General features: G+C 36.1%; 1 protein-coding gene across 3 annotated transcripts in view; it reads left to right on the top strand.

Moving 5' to 3' along the window:
• Positions 1–15,778, top strand: part of CACNA2D3 (calcium voltage-gated channel auxiliary subunit alpha2delta 3) — a 1,031,774-nt gene that overhangs the window by 713,222 nt on the left and 302,774 nt on the right. For 2 of the 3 annotated variants that reach the window (XM_074284451.1, XM_074284453.1), the window contains exon 14: positions 1,992–2,009. The exons of the other annotated variant lie outside the window; for it this stretch is intronic. In XM_074284451.1, coding sequence (XP_074140552.1) covers positions 1,992–2,009 — 18 coding nt within the window. The remainder of the gene's footprint in view (positions 1–1,991; positions 2,010–15,778) is intronic. 3 annotated transcript variants of the gene reach the window in all.

Genomic DNA, 15,778 nt, shown 5'->3' with positions numbered 1-15,778 from the left:
TTCTATGTGGCTTTGTACAAGTCATACAGTGTCCTTCGGTCTCTATTTCATTTTTAGCAAGAAGAAGTTGAACTGAATGGTCTCTGGGGTCTTTCCAAGTTTAGCTTGCTCATGTTGTGACCTTTAAAACAAATCTATTTTCTCAGTGCATTAAAGATAAAATGAGATCAGGCATGAAAAATATTCTATACTCTTGGAAGAACTATGTAAATGTTGCTATTGTTCATTCATGTCCAACCCTTCCTGACCCCTTTTGGGGTTTTCTTGGCAAAGAAAAGGAAATGGTTTGCCATTTTCTTCTTCAGCTCATTTTACAGAGAAGGAAACTGAGGTATGCAGAAGTTAAGTGAATTTCCCAGAGTCACAAAGCTGCTAAACATCTGAGTTCAGATTTGAACTTAGGTCTTCATGACTCTAGGCCTAATTTTTTTTTTATCCACTGCACCCCTCAGCTAACCTGTTAATTGCAATAATATCCTAAAAGTATTTATTACAGTCAACTAGCAAGTCGACTTCAGAGCCAAGAAAACCTGGATTTATATCCTGCCTCTGATACATCCCCAAAGTATGACCCTGGACAAACCTTTTGTGCCTAGGCAAGTCTCTATGATCATAATTTGGAGAAAAGATGGCAGCCTACATTAGTAGGAGTTTCCTTTTCTAGATGGTCTGTATCCATTTACAACATTTGTTCTTTCTAATGAAAATGATTCATTTCATCCCTCTAAAAGTATCATTAGTAAGTTTTACTGTGCATGGCATGGTACTAAAAATATATCAATAATTTTCCCTTATTAGCACAAAAGTAATATTTATTTCCCCCTAAATTATAAAATGTTTCCCAAGGTACCTCTCAGAAAAGACGCAACCCAAAGTGTTTGATGGTTATCTTTGGCCACCAGGAAATTGGAAGTGAGCAGGGACTGTTTTGTTTTTGTCCTTGTGTCCCCAGTGCTCAAGTCAATGCTTGGTACAGAACAGTTGAATGGAAAATATTTGTTGAATTTAACATAACTAATTATAACATAACATAAATAATTAAATGATTGATATCACTGTAGATGATAGAGATATAATATAGATATCTGTCACTGATGGTTGCTATAAGGAGAAACAAATCTGTGCTTATAAAATGGGACTTATCTTTCTTATTGTCACCTCATTGAATCTTCTTCCTTTCCTCTACTAATTGTAAAGCTTACCTTTTTTTTTTTTTTGTGGTTGGACCAGATGACCAACCCTTTAAAGACTTTCTTCTCAACTCATTATTCCCATTAAATAGTAAGGTTTGGAGAATTTCTGCAGTTCAGGGATAAATGTACTATGTCTGCACTCCTGGTACCATAGACCCTAGGCTAATAGATTAAAATCCAGGAGATAAAATCCAGGTCATCCATACTAGTCCCCTCATTTCATGGTGAGGAAAACAGATTCTTCCTTTAGTCTGTTTCCTCAATTGTAAAATGAGGGAGTTAGATTAGATGGCCTCTGTGATTTTTCCTGGCTTTAGCTCCATAATGTTATGATCTTCCAAACAAAGCTTTCTTCCAAATATATTAAATCTGAATCCAGGAAATGAAACTTCAATGTTGAAACTGGTGCTTGCACTTCACTGTGAAAATGAATCCTTTTCTCCCAATGCAATGGATCACCCAGCTGTTGGGCATATCCTCACCCTTACTTAACACAATTTCCGTCACAATGAAAACAACAATAACAAAAAAAAACCACACACAAAAAAAAAAAAAACAAAAAAAAGAAAACACTTGTCTGTTGTTATGAGTGGGCTTTGGATACAAAGCAGAATTGATCGACATCTTGGTTTTGTTTTCCAATGACTTTGGTTTCATTTTATTATTTTCTGGGATTTTTTTACTTTAATTCTCATTGCACAATCTGGAAATTATAAAGAAATCAGTTTTCACCTTTCCAATGAATCTATTGTGTAATGATGGCTTTCTTCTTTTTTTTTTTTGTTCTTTATTTTTCAGCTTCCCCAGGCACAAAAGGTAAACCATTTTCAATCAAGCCTTAACCATTCTAAGAAACTGCAAGTCGCGCATGTCTTCACAGTGTTGTGACTTTGGCACCATTCATGACCAGTGAAATGGTCCCCTTGGGACAAGCTCAGTCACCTGGAAGTGGGTCCAAATAGTCAAGGCTCAAAGAGCCCTCTGACCTTTAGATACTGCTGATTCAATTGTCCCAAAGTAGAAAGCAGCTTTGGAACCCATTCAGGCCATAGCCAGAGGTCGTGAACATACTCTGATCTAGAACTAAACTCAGAAGCCCCGTTAGCCCAATTTGGCATTCTATGCATTCCCTTGAATCCATTCCTGGACAGACACTTGATATGAATAGTTATCAGCCCCCTGCTTGGAAATTAAATTCTGTGATGATGAGGCAAAGGCCACGCTTGATTTTTTATAATTGCAAAATAATGATTTCCAATTTTTGTCCCCCACTCTCTGGTCTATAATCCCAGCAAGGGCAATCATTTCACCAATGGCCAGACCCTTTCACTGGTTTTCATTATCTGTCTGTCAAAACTCTTTAAAAATACCATCAAATGTGTTCTTTGTTTCAAACTATGTCATGCAATCCAGCTTTAGCCTTGCAATGGTTCTGTAACCAATGTCTCTGTGGCATGTTGTGATATAGTGTTGGTTTTGGCAAAGGAATCATAGCATCTGATGCCTGTTGCAACATCCTTATGTAATTCACAAATCTGATGGAGACTTCCGAGACAGGCACCGATGCTTCAGAGCAGAAGGCAATGATGGAGTGATAAGAGTAGATAAGTAATGGAGTAGATGGAGTCATGGGCTTAGATTCGGAAAGAACTGGGTTCAAGTTCTATTTGAAACATACCAGTTTCATGAAACAATCAGAAGTTCACTTCTGTGATCAAGCAACTCCCCACGACTAGAAATTCAAGATCTCTGCTTGGAACAAAGAAATGTCCACAGGGAGAATCTAGGCCTCAACCAGAATCAAGAAAAATGGAAAATAAAAGGAAGATTCTGTGTCCTTCCAGAGTTAAATGTGGGAGCCATACCAAACCTTCAGCAGCTCTTCCAAACATCCTCATTTGGAGTGAAGAAATGATGAATCTATTCCTCTTAATTGAGAGATCGAGGAGGACTACTCCAACAACAGTCTGTTCATAACATATGGACCACCAGAGGCCTAGAAATCATTACATAGTTACTCAATTCTATTATGGATATTTAAACAAGGCAAAAAATGTATTAGCATGTAACTTGGCTAGTTGTGATATTTGATTATACTCCAATGTCATCACAAAAGTAATGAACATTTGGTGCAGCTTTCCTAAAGTTGGGCTTGCAACTGATTTAATAACGGATAAATAGAATTTTAAGAATTTAGGACCTATGAGAGGGCCAAATTCCCAGTAGAAGTTACCTTGTGTTTATGGCTTAAACTGAAGCATTTTCTTTCATTAGGCTAAAGATTTGATATACAACGGCGATTTGGATAGTCATTTTCTCCCAACAACTCTGTTGAGAATAAATTCTTACTAGAACTTCTTCTTCATTCATATTGAATTGGGTTTCTCAGAAATTTATTTTTCCAACAAAGTTCAGAATAAACTCTTAGTGTTAGTGAAAGAATAGACTTTTCCCACTTATCTACTCCCCAACTCTCCCAAAAAACTTTTGACTCTTATTTTTTCCAAATACACATATAGTTTTAATTTTAGGGGAAAAAAGTCTTTGGCTCATGACCTACACTTTTCTTCTACATTCTGGCATGCTTAGCTAATATAATGTAAGCTACTTGTGTAAATCATGAAATACAAATCACCAGGGTGCCTCAATTTCTCCCTAGTACCAGACAATGACAGGTCAACATCTGAGGATCCATTCATGCACTTGTGTTCCTGCAAGAACTGTTTTGTGCTTCCATAGAACATTACACAATTCCATTCCTTAGCCTTTTTTCAAAATAGACCTTGATGCGATACTATTTGATTATTTTGCTTTTCATATAAGATTCTATGTTAAAAAGATTCTTCACCTCTCCATTTTTAGGGCAATTTTATGTGCTAAGTTGCAAGGTTCACTGTGGATCTCAGTTGATGATGATTTTCCTCACTGAAAGCTACTAAAACCAAAGAAACCATAGATCCAAACCAAACAAATGAATGAATGATTGCACAAATAAATGAATGATTAAACATCTAAATGAATGGGTTTATGGATATTTTGTGTAGATTTTCTGGATAAAATAAAATTATTGGATTTTAGATAGCTTTTAAAAAAAAATAACTCACATTTTTGATGATCACTTCAGTTGTGAATTTGAACTCATAATATCCTAATAGCCATGACCTTGTTAGCAAGAAGAAAAGTCTTTCCTTTTCATCCTATTCTTTGCATCCCAAAAGCTAGACTCCAGGGCTAGTTGTGACTCCTTTGCCATTGAAAGTGTTTCCTGTGCTCTCTCATCAGCTTTGAATGGTATCTTGGTTTAAACTTCAACTCACAAACCATATCTGGAAACTTAGAAATGAAATGGACATGGGACCCTGGGCATGGAAGCTAGTCAGTCACTCTCCTTCCATGTGAAAATTTTAGAGTTCTTGATGAAGTCTGACTTCTTGAATTCACTTGGATTTTACTTATATAATGCCTTCAGATGAAGTTTCAGCTTTCAATAAAGAAAGGCCTTCCAAGGTTCACGGTTTGGAGAGGAGTCTTTGTAATGGTTCTGGCATGAATAAAAGATGCCATTTCCCCATGAACTACTTTGTAGTGAGCAGCATCGAGAAGCTTTGTTGCTCCTTGGGTGAAGGGAAGTGATCCAGGGAAGCTGCATCTTGAGGCTTCACTTAGACATTAGGTCATTAAAGCAGACACTTGGCCATATGGTGTCTGAAATTGTGACTGTGTTTTGGTTGGACGCTCTTTGTGTATCATCTGAAAGGGTTTTCTCTATAAATATTTCTCATCCCTCTGTCTCTGTAAACAGGCTTATTTTAATCTGTTGGCTGATCTACCATTAGATATGTAACATTTAGATCTATCCTTTGTACAAAGCAACCATTTAAAAGCTCTTATTTATGAATTAAGTCTGTGCTCTGAATAACTGGAAGAAGTTCCAAAGGCATGCTTGAGACTTTCCAACTGTTTTAAATAAAGGGCTTTAGTTTTTAGAGGTTTTAAGACTTTCCTACCTCCATCTCTTCAGTTTGAAAATCTTAACTCTTAGTGCCTTCTGGAAGGGGTGCCCAAGGGTCATAAACTAGGTAAAAATTAGATATTTCACTGGTGGCCAGGCTTCCCTTCTAGGAATTTCTTCTGTGGAATTTTGACTGCCTCAAAACATGGATTGAAAACCATTTTCCCCTGTAGGAACACATATAAATGGTCAATTAGCTAGTGCAGTGGTTAGAGTACTGGCCCTGTGGCAGGAAGGATCTAAGGTTAAACCTTGCCTCAATTACTTACTAGCTATGTGACCCTGGCCAACTCACTTAATCCTGTTTACCTCAGTTTCCTCATCTATAAAATGAGCTGGGGAAGGCAATGGCAAACCAATTCAGTGTCTTTGTCAAGAAAACCTCAAAAGGGATCATTGTGACTCAACAACAGCAATACAACTCGCACAAATACACACAACTTTTAGTAAACACCTTTGTGGAATTTGCAGCTTTCTACAATGGATGACATACTCTTGAATTCAAAGATAAAACCAAAAAAGTGTGTATAGATGAGTCATTAAATTTCTCTCCTACATGGCACTGCTCATATCTTCACGCTACCCTCAGAGAGAAGAGTGAATAGCTTCCCTGTTTCCTTGGTTACCACTGGAGTTGTACCAAAGATGCTGCTAGTAACCTGAGGAGAATGGGCTTACATCTCAACTAATTATAAAAAGCACTTGCACAACAGTCCACAGAACATTAAAAAAAATAATAATAATAAAACTAATAAGTTCAGGAGGGTAACTTGTCCTGAAATCATTTCTGTTGAATTCTCATTGAAGAGAATCACATCATTAAAAATAATCCCATACAACATTGCCTTGGCTACAGTGCCCCAAGGTTTGCAAAGCCCTTTACATTTCATAGTGGCACTGTAATAACCTTGTGATGGAGGTGTATTACAGAAGGGATTCTTCTCAGAGAGTTTAAACGTTTTACCTGGGGTTATGGAACTGGGAAATGTCTGAAGCAGGATTTTAACTTTAGGGCTTACTGACTTCCAGTAAAATATCCCATGTACTTTGTCATAAGGAATCTCAGAGTGAGAGTCAGGAAATATTTATTAAGCGCGTACTTTGTGCCAGACACTGTGCTAAGTGCTGGAGGTACAAAATGCTAATAGATAATCCCTCCTCTCAAGGAGCTCACAATCTGATAGAGGAAGACAAAGTAGAAACATTTATAAAAGATCACATTTCTTTAGAACTGTAGGGTGAAATTTCAGAGAAAGATATTATCAAAAGGGATTTGCATGAAGTCATACACAGACAATCCAGCCCATTTTATCACCCGGAGTTATTTGTTCACATAGAATACATCTACACAGCCTAAAGAATAGCAATAGGCTACTAATTCTCTGCTTCACACAATCAGAATAAATTGTTCAATACTTTTCAGTCGTGTCCAACTCTTCATGATTCCATCAATTTTGTGTGTGTGTTTTTTTTTTGGGGGGGGCAGGAGTAAAGATACTGGAGTGATGGGGCATTTTCCCTCTCCAGCTCATTTTCTAGATGATGAAACTTAGCAAAGCTCCAAGGTCACAGAGCCTATAAATGAGGCTAGATTTTACCCATGAAAATTAAGTCTTTCTGATACCAAGCCCAGTGTTTTATTTACTGCACCACCTAGCTGCCTCATCAGAACAGGTAGCCGTACAAAACTTCAAGTTGGTCAGCATCTCTTTTGAGACATTCTAAAGTTTGTGTGTCTGAGATGAACAAATGAGCTTTCTACTAATTTATTTCCTGTGGTATGGAGCTACATCACTGGCCCTAGGAAGATCTGGCTTAGAAGAAACCTCTGACACTTGTGATGTGGGTAAAACATAAAAATTCTCAGCCTCAGTTTCCTTCTCTGTAAAAAGATATATAATCATAAAAGATAAGACCCATTATTGTGACTTATGTACGCACCAAATGTTGGGGTCCAGTCACATGAAGAATTCCCAATGGCCTTTCTTTTTGGCAAAAGGTAGGCTTACTTAAGGGAAGTGGTGGTGAATGAGATAAAAGGAACAGAAATGATTAATGTGAAATAGAGTGGGAAAACATGCAAAAGACAATTTCCCTTGTGGAACATTAACTCAGTGGAAAGGGAGCACCCCATGAGGTTGGGGAAATGCCCTTAGCTGACAGGCTAAATCCTGAAAGAGATTTAATGCCCTAAAAGAGTTAGCTATAAGAAGAAGTGGGCTTGAGAATCATAGTAGAGGTAGGAGAGATATCATGTGGCATGGGAGAGAGGTAAGGGGAAAGACAGAGTGCCATGGCAGACTGTCCCTAAGGAGGTCATTGAGTATGGCATGGGCCAGTAGTAGATTTTATAGACAAAATTTAATGTCAGGGATATGACTGCAGTTTCTGACAGGACATGGCAAGGTGAGGTTGCTTGAGACCGCTACAGCGGGGGCCCTCAGGGGTTTTGACAGAATTTGAAGCTAAACTAATCTCTCTGTGCGCCTTCTCCCTGCCTGCCCCAGGGATCAATTTTCTCAATTATTCAATTTCTCTCTGCCCAACACACCCTCCATTCAGGACCTCATCAGCGTCCCAGAGAATGTTTCTCTCAGAGGTTGTAAGGAATATAGACTCATTGATTAACATCCCAGAAGATCATTGTGTCCAATACCTTCCTTTTATAGATAAAAATATTGAGAATGAGAAAACTGACATGACTTGCCCAGATAGGATGTGAGGTGGTAATTGAGTCTCGTGAGCCTCCTGCCTCCAAGTGCTGTGTCCTCTCCACTTACCTTACTGCCCTTCAAATAGGATAATATGTCCAAAGTGCCTTGTATACTTTAGAGAGCTATCTAAATGTCAGCTACTATTTGCTGAAATTTGCCTTTTCTGTGTTTCCTAGGGGCACTCTATTTATTAATGTCAACTTGGCAAATATGGAGATGGAGGGCACGTTTTTTTCCAGACTGTGGTTAAAGCCACATCTCCCATCATAGCTAGAAGAAATATTAATGCATTCAGGGCTCTCAGTTGTCTGGCCAGGTGTTTTGTTTCCTTGTAGGAATGGTTTCACTCGGTACCCAAACAAACACTTAGGGGTCGAGATTCCCAGTCTCCTTCCTGCTGGGCTAGGCTGTTCTGCTGCCTGGAGGGAGAGCCTGGGCAGTCAGTCAGACTCTCTTTTGGAAAAGAGAAAGCCCCCTCCCCCTTTTTGGTTATTGTTTTTCCTCTAGGATGGCATGTTTTATTCATTTGTCTCTTGTCTCTTTCTGTCTCCACATCAAAAAAGGATCTTGTCTCCTTCCTTGCGGTTGATGTCTTTCTTTTGAAATATTTTGGGAGGTGTTTTCCCCTTCTCCACTTTTTGTCCTCTTCATGTTTTTTTTTTCCTCTTCTTTGTTACTGTCTCAGCTGTGCCAGTCAGAAATGGCCTGGCTTTTATCTTCCCGGGATCAGATTTCAGCAGTCTCAGAGCATCATTTATCACTCTTCGCCTCATTTACCAGCTACACTTTGAAGTGTTGAATTAACTGTCATGGAGGGGAGAAAATAGAAAATTTGCAAAGCTGTGATTTCCCCAGAAGTGCAGGTCTAGTAATCTCAGGGCGTCATTATGATTCTATTACAGTCTCAATGGATGCTAGTGCAAAACAGCCCCCCTGATAAATATTTACATTTGCTCCTAGTTTGGGTCTTGTTTGTCTTCTCCTTTTCTAATTCGGAATGGCTAAATATCCCTTGCTTTGAGGATTTCAGATTTGTGCTGAGCATTTTTCAAGGCCATGCCCCATGGGGGTCTTGGTGCCATTAGATAGATGCCTTTTCAGGATTCACAATGTTCCTTGATCTGTCTTCATTAGGGATTTGGAAATCTCGTTGTGTCATGGACTTCTTTGGTGTCTGGTAAGATCTATGGACCCCAGCTTGGAAAAATATAAAATTCATCAAATAAAAATATATGTAGGCACACAGAGGAAACCAATTATATTGAAATCAAACGGATTAAATATATAAAATTCATGGATTTTCTGATAGCTCTTTGGAGATAGCAGTCCATGAATGTGTAGGCTATATCAAATAGTAATATTTCAAGGAGATAACTGAATAAATCATTGTTTTTCCATGTCAAAGATCCATGAAGGAATGAGATACATTGAGGATGAATGTGCAATAGAGCAGGATTGGTAAAGGAGGAAGTGTGCAACTGTGGCCTGAGAAGGAGTCGTTTTTTCTTTTTTTTGGTTTTTTGTTTTGTTTGTTTTGTTTTGTTTTGTTTTTCAATACAGATGTAGAGGAAATGAGACAGGTACAGGCAGACGACCTTCATGGAAGTGAGGTGCATTGTAGAACAATATAGAATAAACTAAATCAGTATGAAATGTACCATATGGGGAAATTCAGACAAATATTGATTTATAATCATAGAATTTAAAGCTGAAAAAGTCTGAAGAGATCTTCTGATAAACCAGAACCTTCCATTTTACAGATGAAGTAACTATGGCCAGAAAAGGGCAGGTGATTTCCCTGAGGTGACACAAGTGGTCCAGTAGCATTAGGGGAAATCCAACCAACATCTTTTTTTTTTTTTTGCCAAATTAAACGATTCCCATTTTCCCATATTGAGCATTACTGCTTTTCATATATTTTAAAGAAATGATATAACTTTGGTTCTTATTTCTTTGTTTTGTAATGAAAGCTAACACTTCCCTTTTGTCTGTGGGCATTATCTAAGTTTAACAAAGAAGTGAGAATACTTGTTTGGCTGTGAGATGTTTCTCTGACCTTTATGGAAACTAATTCACCTCCATGGCTCTCAGATTCTACTTCCATAAAATCCAAAGGCTGGATTCAGTGGTCTCCCTGGTGCCTTGCAGTGCAAGATTCAAGCTTTCACTTTGACATATTATTGTGTAACAAGCTCATGTAGAGAGTTTCACAACAGAACAGTTGCAGAAACTTAGAACTCAGTGGGCCTAGTGGACCTGGAAGGCACAAATACAGGCTACCATATGACTTGAAACTCTTGAGAACAAGACTCCCCTGGAAAGCTCAGAGTGGAAAGTTGTGTCCTTCTTGCTAATCTTTAAAGGATGACCTTGGAATACAGAAGACCCATGCTTGATCTTCAACTGAAGCTTGACTGGACAGCCTCCTCTTCTCTGAATCTGGCTTTAATTTTATCTGTCCTCCTGGAGAATTTAACTGCTCTCCTCTTTGCCATCTTGCCAATGATGAGCCTGTGGATTCTGAAGGACTTTTACCTCTACAACAGAGGAAACCCTCATTACAGATACAGGTCTGAGAACAACATATTCCAGTGCCAAGTAAGTCAGAGCTGAACAGTTACAACTGGGTCTTCCCAATAGCCCTTGCAACTCTGAGTTTTTATGAGAAAATGCCCAAAATTCCACAAATGGAAAGAACTTCAGTGTTGAATAATCTAATCAATATTAAAAAAAGGAAACCCCATTAATGACAAACTCAAAAGACATCCAACCTTTGAAGATGTCATAGGATGGGAAGCTCGTTTCTTCCTTAAATAGCACATCAGACTTTTATACAGCTCTCTTGGTTAGGAAGGTTTTCTTCACATCAAGCCTTCTTTGCCACTTCTACCAATTGGTTCCTACTTCTCTACTCTAGAGTATGGATTGCCTGGGAAATTTTCACCTCATCTTCAAGACCACGGTGGTCTCATTAATAAGTCAGTATTACTTGTTCAAGGAAGCAACAAAGAAATCCTGACTGAAGTCAAATTGAATTTAAATAGTGAATTTAATGGGTTGTGTTGGAAGGGGTTGTATTTTCAGAATTATAGGAAACTCCCAGTTAAAAAAACTGCCTCTCAATAGAGATTGCCTCCAATACTATAACTTATAGTCTTCCTATATCCTGTTTCTATATCTCTAGCTCCTACTCCCCTCAGAATTCTTCAAGAATGACTTTCTTTTTCTGCCAGGAAGGGAAGCAGGAAGTTGGGGCTGAAAGCCATTCTGTTCTCTTGAGAGAGGAGGTCATGGGCAAGTAGTATGTCTATCTGCTCTCTTAAATCTTTTTAATGTAGAAGATATGATCAGGTTCTATCTAAATTTTGATTGCTTCGTATTTTTTTTTGGTGTGTGTGGGGTGAGAATCTAAGCCTCATATCCAAGGCTTGATGATACTTTCCCACTTAATACCAGTTCTACAATGATAGAAAATAGCAAAGAAATTCATTTATCCCAATTTCTAGCAAAACAGAAACCAGAGAAGGTAAACGTAGAAGAATATATATCAGACAATACAGAATGAAAGCATTCTCTAAGAGGGAGCAAGATAAATCAGCTCAACTAAGAGATAGTATCCTGAATCTCATGTAACGCAAACTCCCTAAAATCTCTAGTGTAGCTTGCTAGGAACAGAAACATGATGAAGATTACAATCTTCTGTCATATTTTCCCAAATTTTTTTTTTACTTTAAGTAATCTCAAATTGTGTTGCCTTCTTTTTTTTTTTTTTTTTTCTTGAAGAGGGTCTATGCTGGAAGAAGATTTTGATGGATAGAGCACCAGCCCGGAAGTCAGGAGGACCTGAGTTCAAATTTGGCCTCAGACACTTAATACTTCCTAGCTGTGTGACCCTGGACAAGTCATTTAACCCCAAATGATTCAGGAAAAAAAAAATGACTCTGCGGAGTTTCGGGAGTCCTAAATTTTATTCTACCATTCATAGAGAGCAAGGTTTTTACCTCCACTGCTAAGGAGAGCATCCAGTATCAATTGGCTTTGGAACAGGAGTTACACAAAAATCACATACACACATACATAAATACATACATGTTATTATGAGAAACTAATTTCAACAAATATGTATCATCATTTTCAAATAATATTTATATTTTAAAAATATTATATATGGAACTCAATCTTTTATATTTTAAAAAGTATATGTCCTGCTTGTTTCTGTCCACTTCTCTATTTCTTTGCATTCTCTTTTGTGAACTTTTTAATGTTTAATTGAGTCTCCATTAACCACCCAATCTTCTCTTTCTACTTTCCCTCCCCTCTTTCTAAAAAAAAAAAAAAAGCCCTCCCTTATTACAAATAAGAACAATGAAAAAAAAAAACTAATTCCCAAATTAGCCATATCTAAAATTTTTATTTCATACTGTACCTATAGAACATCACCTCTGCAAATAGTTTCATGCTTCATTAGTCTCTTCTGAGTATGTCAGTTTGTGTCAAAGGTAGGACATATGCCTAGAGTTTTTTAGCTCTAAGGAAAATTCTCTATACATTCTGCTCCACTATTCTGTATCAATTCAAAGAAATTGTCCTCCCATAGATCAGAGTTCTGAAGTCTTTGGAAATTATTTTCCTTATATTTATTGTAGCTGTTGTATAAATTGTTCTTTTAGTTCTTACTATTCTGCATCAGATTATGCAAGTTTCCCTAAAAAATTAATTTAATAGAAACAGTTAATAATCAATAAATTAGTAGAATATAAAATAAATGGACAACTCATCAACTTTTCTGTAAATTATCTGCAAAATCTCAACAAAAATACAGAAGAAAAAGAAATTGCATTTTAAAGTTCCTGTAGAATATATGCAATATCTGAGTCTAAAAGAGAAACCCAGGAAATATATGAAAAGTAGAAAGCATTTTAGAAATAAAACAAGACAAATAATTGAAGAGGAATTAATTGCTCCTGGTTGCTCCATGCCAGTATCATTCACATTAATTTGCATATTGAATGACTTATGAATCAAACTACCAATGCATGACTGTGTAGAACCAGACATAATTAAAAGAAAATTCATATTAAGGAACGATAATTCTAAAATCTTAAAAGAAAATAATGGTGAAAAATTGGAAAGAAAAGTAGAGTCCCAGGACTAGATCTAAAGTTTTACTACAATGTAGTATCAAAAAAAAATCCTATTTTAAAATTAGAAAAGTTGATCAATGAAAGAAATCAGGTAATCATTATCCAGAAGCAACTTAATGCAATAGCATAATGTTCAGTATATTTAAGAACATGATCTACTGAGTTAAAATTCACTATGCAATAAAAAACCTTCTGAGAGAAATAAAAAAGAATTCTGGGGAAAATGAGCATTAACCCAATGTTTCACATTATATAACACAATAAGTACCAAGTTTATGTCCTAGATATTAAAGGATAAACTAATAAGAAGAGAATAGAAGGACATTTCTTTCATAAGTAAATGGAAGAACCCTTGACCAGAGGAGAGATAGAAAATGAACAATTTGATTATATAAAGTCAAGAAGTTTTATTATTATTATTTCAAGCAAAAGTCATATTAATTAGAATTGAGGACAATATTAAATTAGAAAGGAAAATCATTCTAACATATATTGACTAAAAGTCTAATATCTAAGCTACATAAAGAATTGATTCAATTATATGAAAATATGAGACATTCCATCTATAGCTAAATGGTGAAGAGATATGAGCAGACAATTCTCAGTGAAAGAAATCCAAGCTACCAACAATCAAATGAATAAATGCTCCAGATCACTAATTATCAGGAAAAATGCAATTAATAATCATTAGCTTAGCAAAATAACAAAAATGGAAAATGACAAATGTTGAAAGGTCACTGGGAATAAAGATACTCTAATGCTTTGTTGATTGAGCTATAAAATCAATTGATCATCCATTTTAGAAAGTAATTTCTAAGTATATCCACAAAGTCACTAAACTATATATACCTTTGACCTAGAGGACCTGCTATTGTTTTTGTACCCTAAAGAAATTAAAAGCAGAGGGAAAGGACTGATGGATAATCAAAATATTGATAGCTGAATTTTTTTTATTATTTCAAAGAAGCAAAAATTAAGGTATTTTCCATCCATTGAAAAATGGCTGAACACATTATTTTATGTGAACATCATGTAGTGTTATTGTATCATAAGAAATGATGAAAAGGCTAGTTTTAGAGAATCTTAAGCAGACTTAGATGAACTATTACAGAGCAGAAACAGGAGATGAATTACAATATTTATAATGTAAAAAACAAAACAAAACAAACGTTGAATTATTTAAAATGCCAAACAATTCATCACAAAGACCAATCATAATTTTAAAAGACTGATAATGAAACATGTATCCCTTATTTTAATGAGGGATCTGGAGGTGGTTAACATATATCTGTTTTGTTTGACTCTATATATTTACCATGGGTGTGTTCATTTTTTTCCTATTGAAAGGCGTTGGGAGGAGATTGATGACAACAACACAAAAGAAAGAGGAAAAATGAAAATTTAATATTAATGAAACATTTTAAAATACATGGATGAAAGCAGAAGGAAGTCCAAAACACAGAGTAATATTAATAATATAATTAATAATTAGTAATATAATATAATATTAAATTAAGACATAAAATAAAACATGTATTTTAGGTTTATAGTTTAATACGATATATCTACATGATAAAACATTACTATTTCACATAAGTGTGAATAATGTAATTCCTTTTAACATAGGTTTATTAAGTGCCTACTGTGTGCTAGTTTTTATTAATTGAACTTAGGCATTATTTGAGTTAGAGATTTAAATGAAAGACAAAAATAAAATAGTCCCTTCAGCCAGGAAACTGGCATTCAACCAGGAAACCATTTAAAAAGATGATGAACTTGTGACATAACAAGGAAGATAGATAACCAATGAATAGTCCAAATGCTCCGTTGTTACCATTAGGAGAATTCAAGGAAAGCCCCTACTATCATGAATGAACCCCTTGTAATAAACTTGTGAAAGAACATGAACAAGAGTGATATGGAATAGACAGGTGTGGATCAGTGTTGACTGCTTCACTGAAGGGAATATTGACAATGATTTGATCCCATGCTCTAGGCATCCTCAAACTATTCTTTAAATGGTAAGAATATCCAGACATTTCATTACATTGAGGATAATCAAGTGCAGGTCACTATTTGACCAGAATTCAAAGAAGCCAGGGAAAACATGGAAATGGTCTCAGAATTGCTGGCGCCATTTGGTTTTCTAAGAACAAACAACAAAAAAAAAAAAACTATCCATTCTGCAGAGTGAAGATCTCAGAATAATTGGAAAATCTTTTGCTTCTCACGTCATCTTCCTTGGTTCAAGAATTAATTATAATATTAAAAAATTGGGTCATCCTTTCAAAATTCTCTTTGATTCATGTGTGTGTGTGTGTGTGTGTGTGTGTGTGTGTGTGTGTGTGTGTGTGTGTGTGTGAGATTTACTACCACTTCTTTTCATCAATAACAATTATAAAATTTAAATGACTCTTGGGACTTAAAAACAATACAACTCTTACCAAACTTACAACAGTCACCAAGTGAAATAGTATTTTCCTTTGAAAGTCAAAGGAACAGCTGAACCTCCCAATCTGGATTCTGTTATTGTCCTCTTTACAATTGTTCTTGCATCTTAAAAGAAACATTCATACTCCCTTTCATATTGAGGGTAAGGGAAAGCAATAGATTCTTAAACATTATTGCAAAGAACGCTTATAATTAGAAGAACATGCCTTCATTTTGAACTTCCATACTGTTAAACATGAGAACAGTGGTGAAGGGGGAAACCTC

Source organism: Sminthopsis crassicaudata, chromosome 1 (assembly GCF_048593235.1).
Source record: "Sminthopsis crassicaudata isolate SCR6 chromosome 1, ASM4859323v1, whole genome shotgun sequence".
NCBI classification, from domain to species: domain Eukaryota; kingdom Metazoa; phylum Chordata; class Mammalia; order Dasyuromorphia; family Dasyuridae; genus Sminthopsis; species Sminthopsis crassicaudata.
This window is presented reverse-complemented; position numbering and strand designations above follow the sequence as displayed.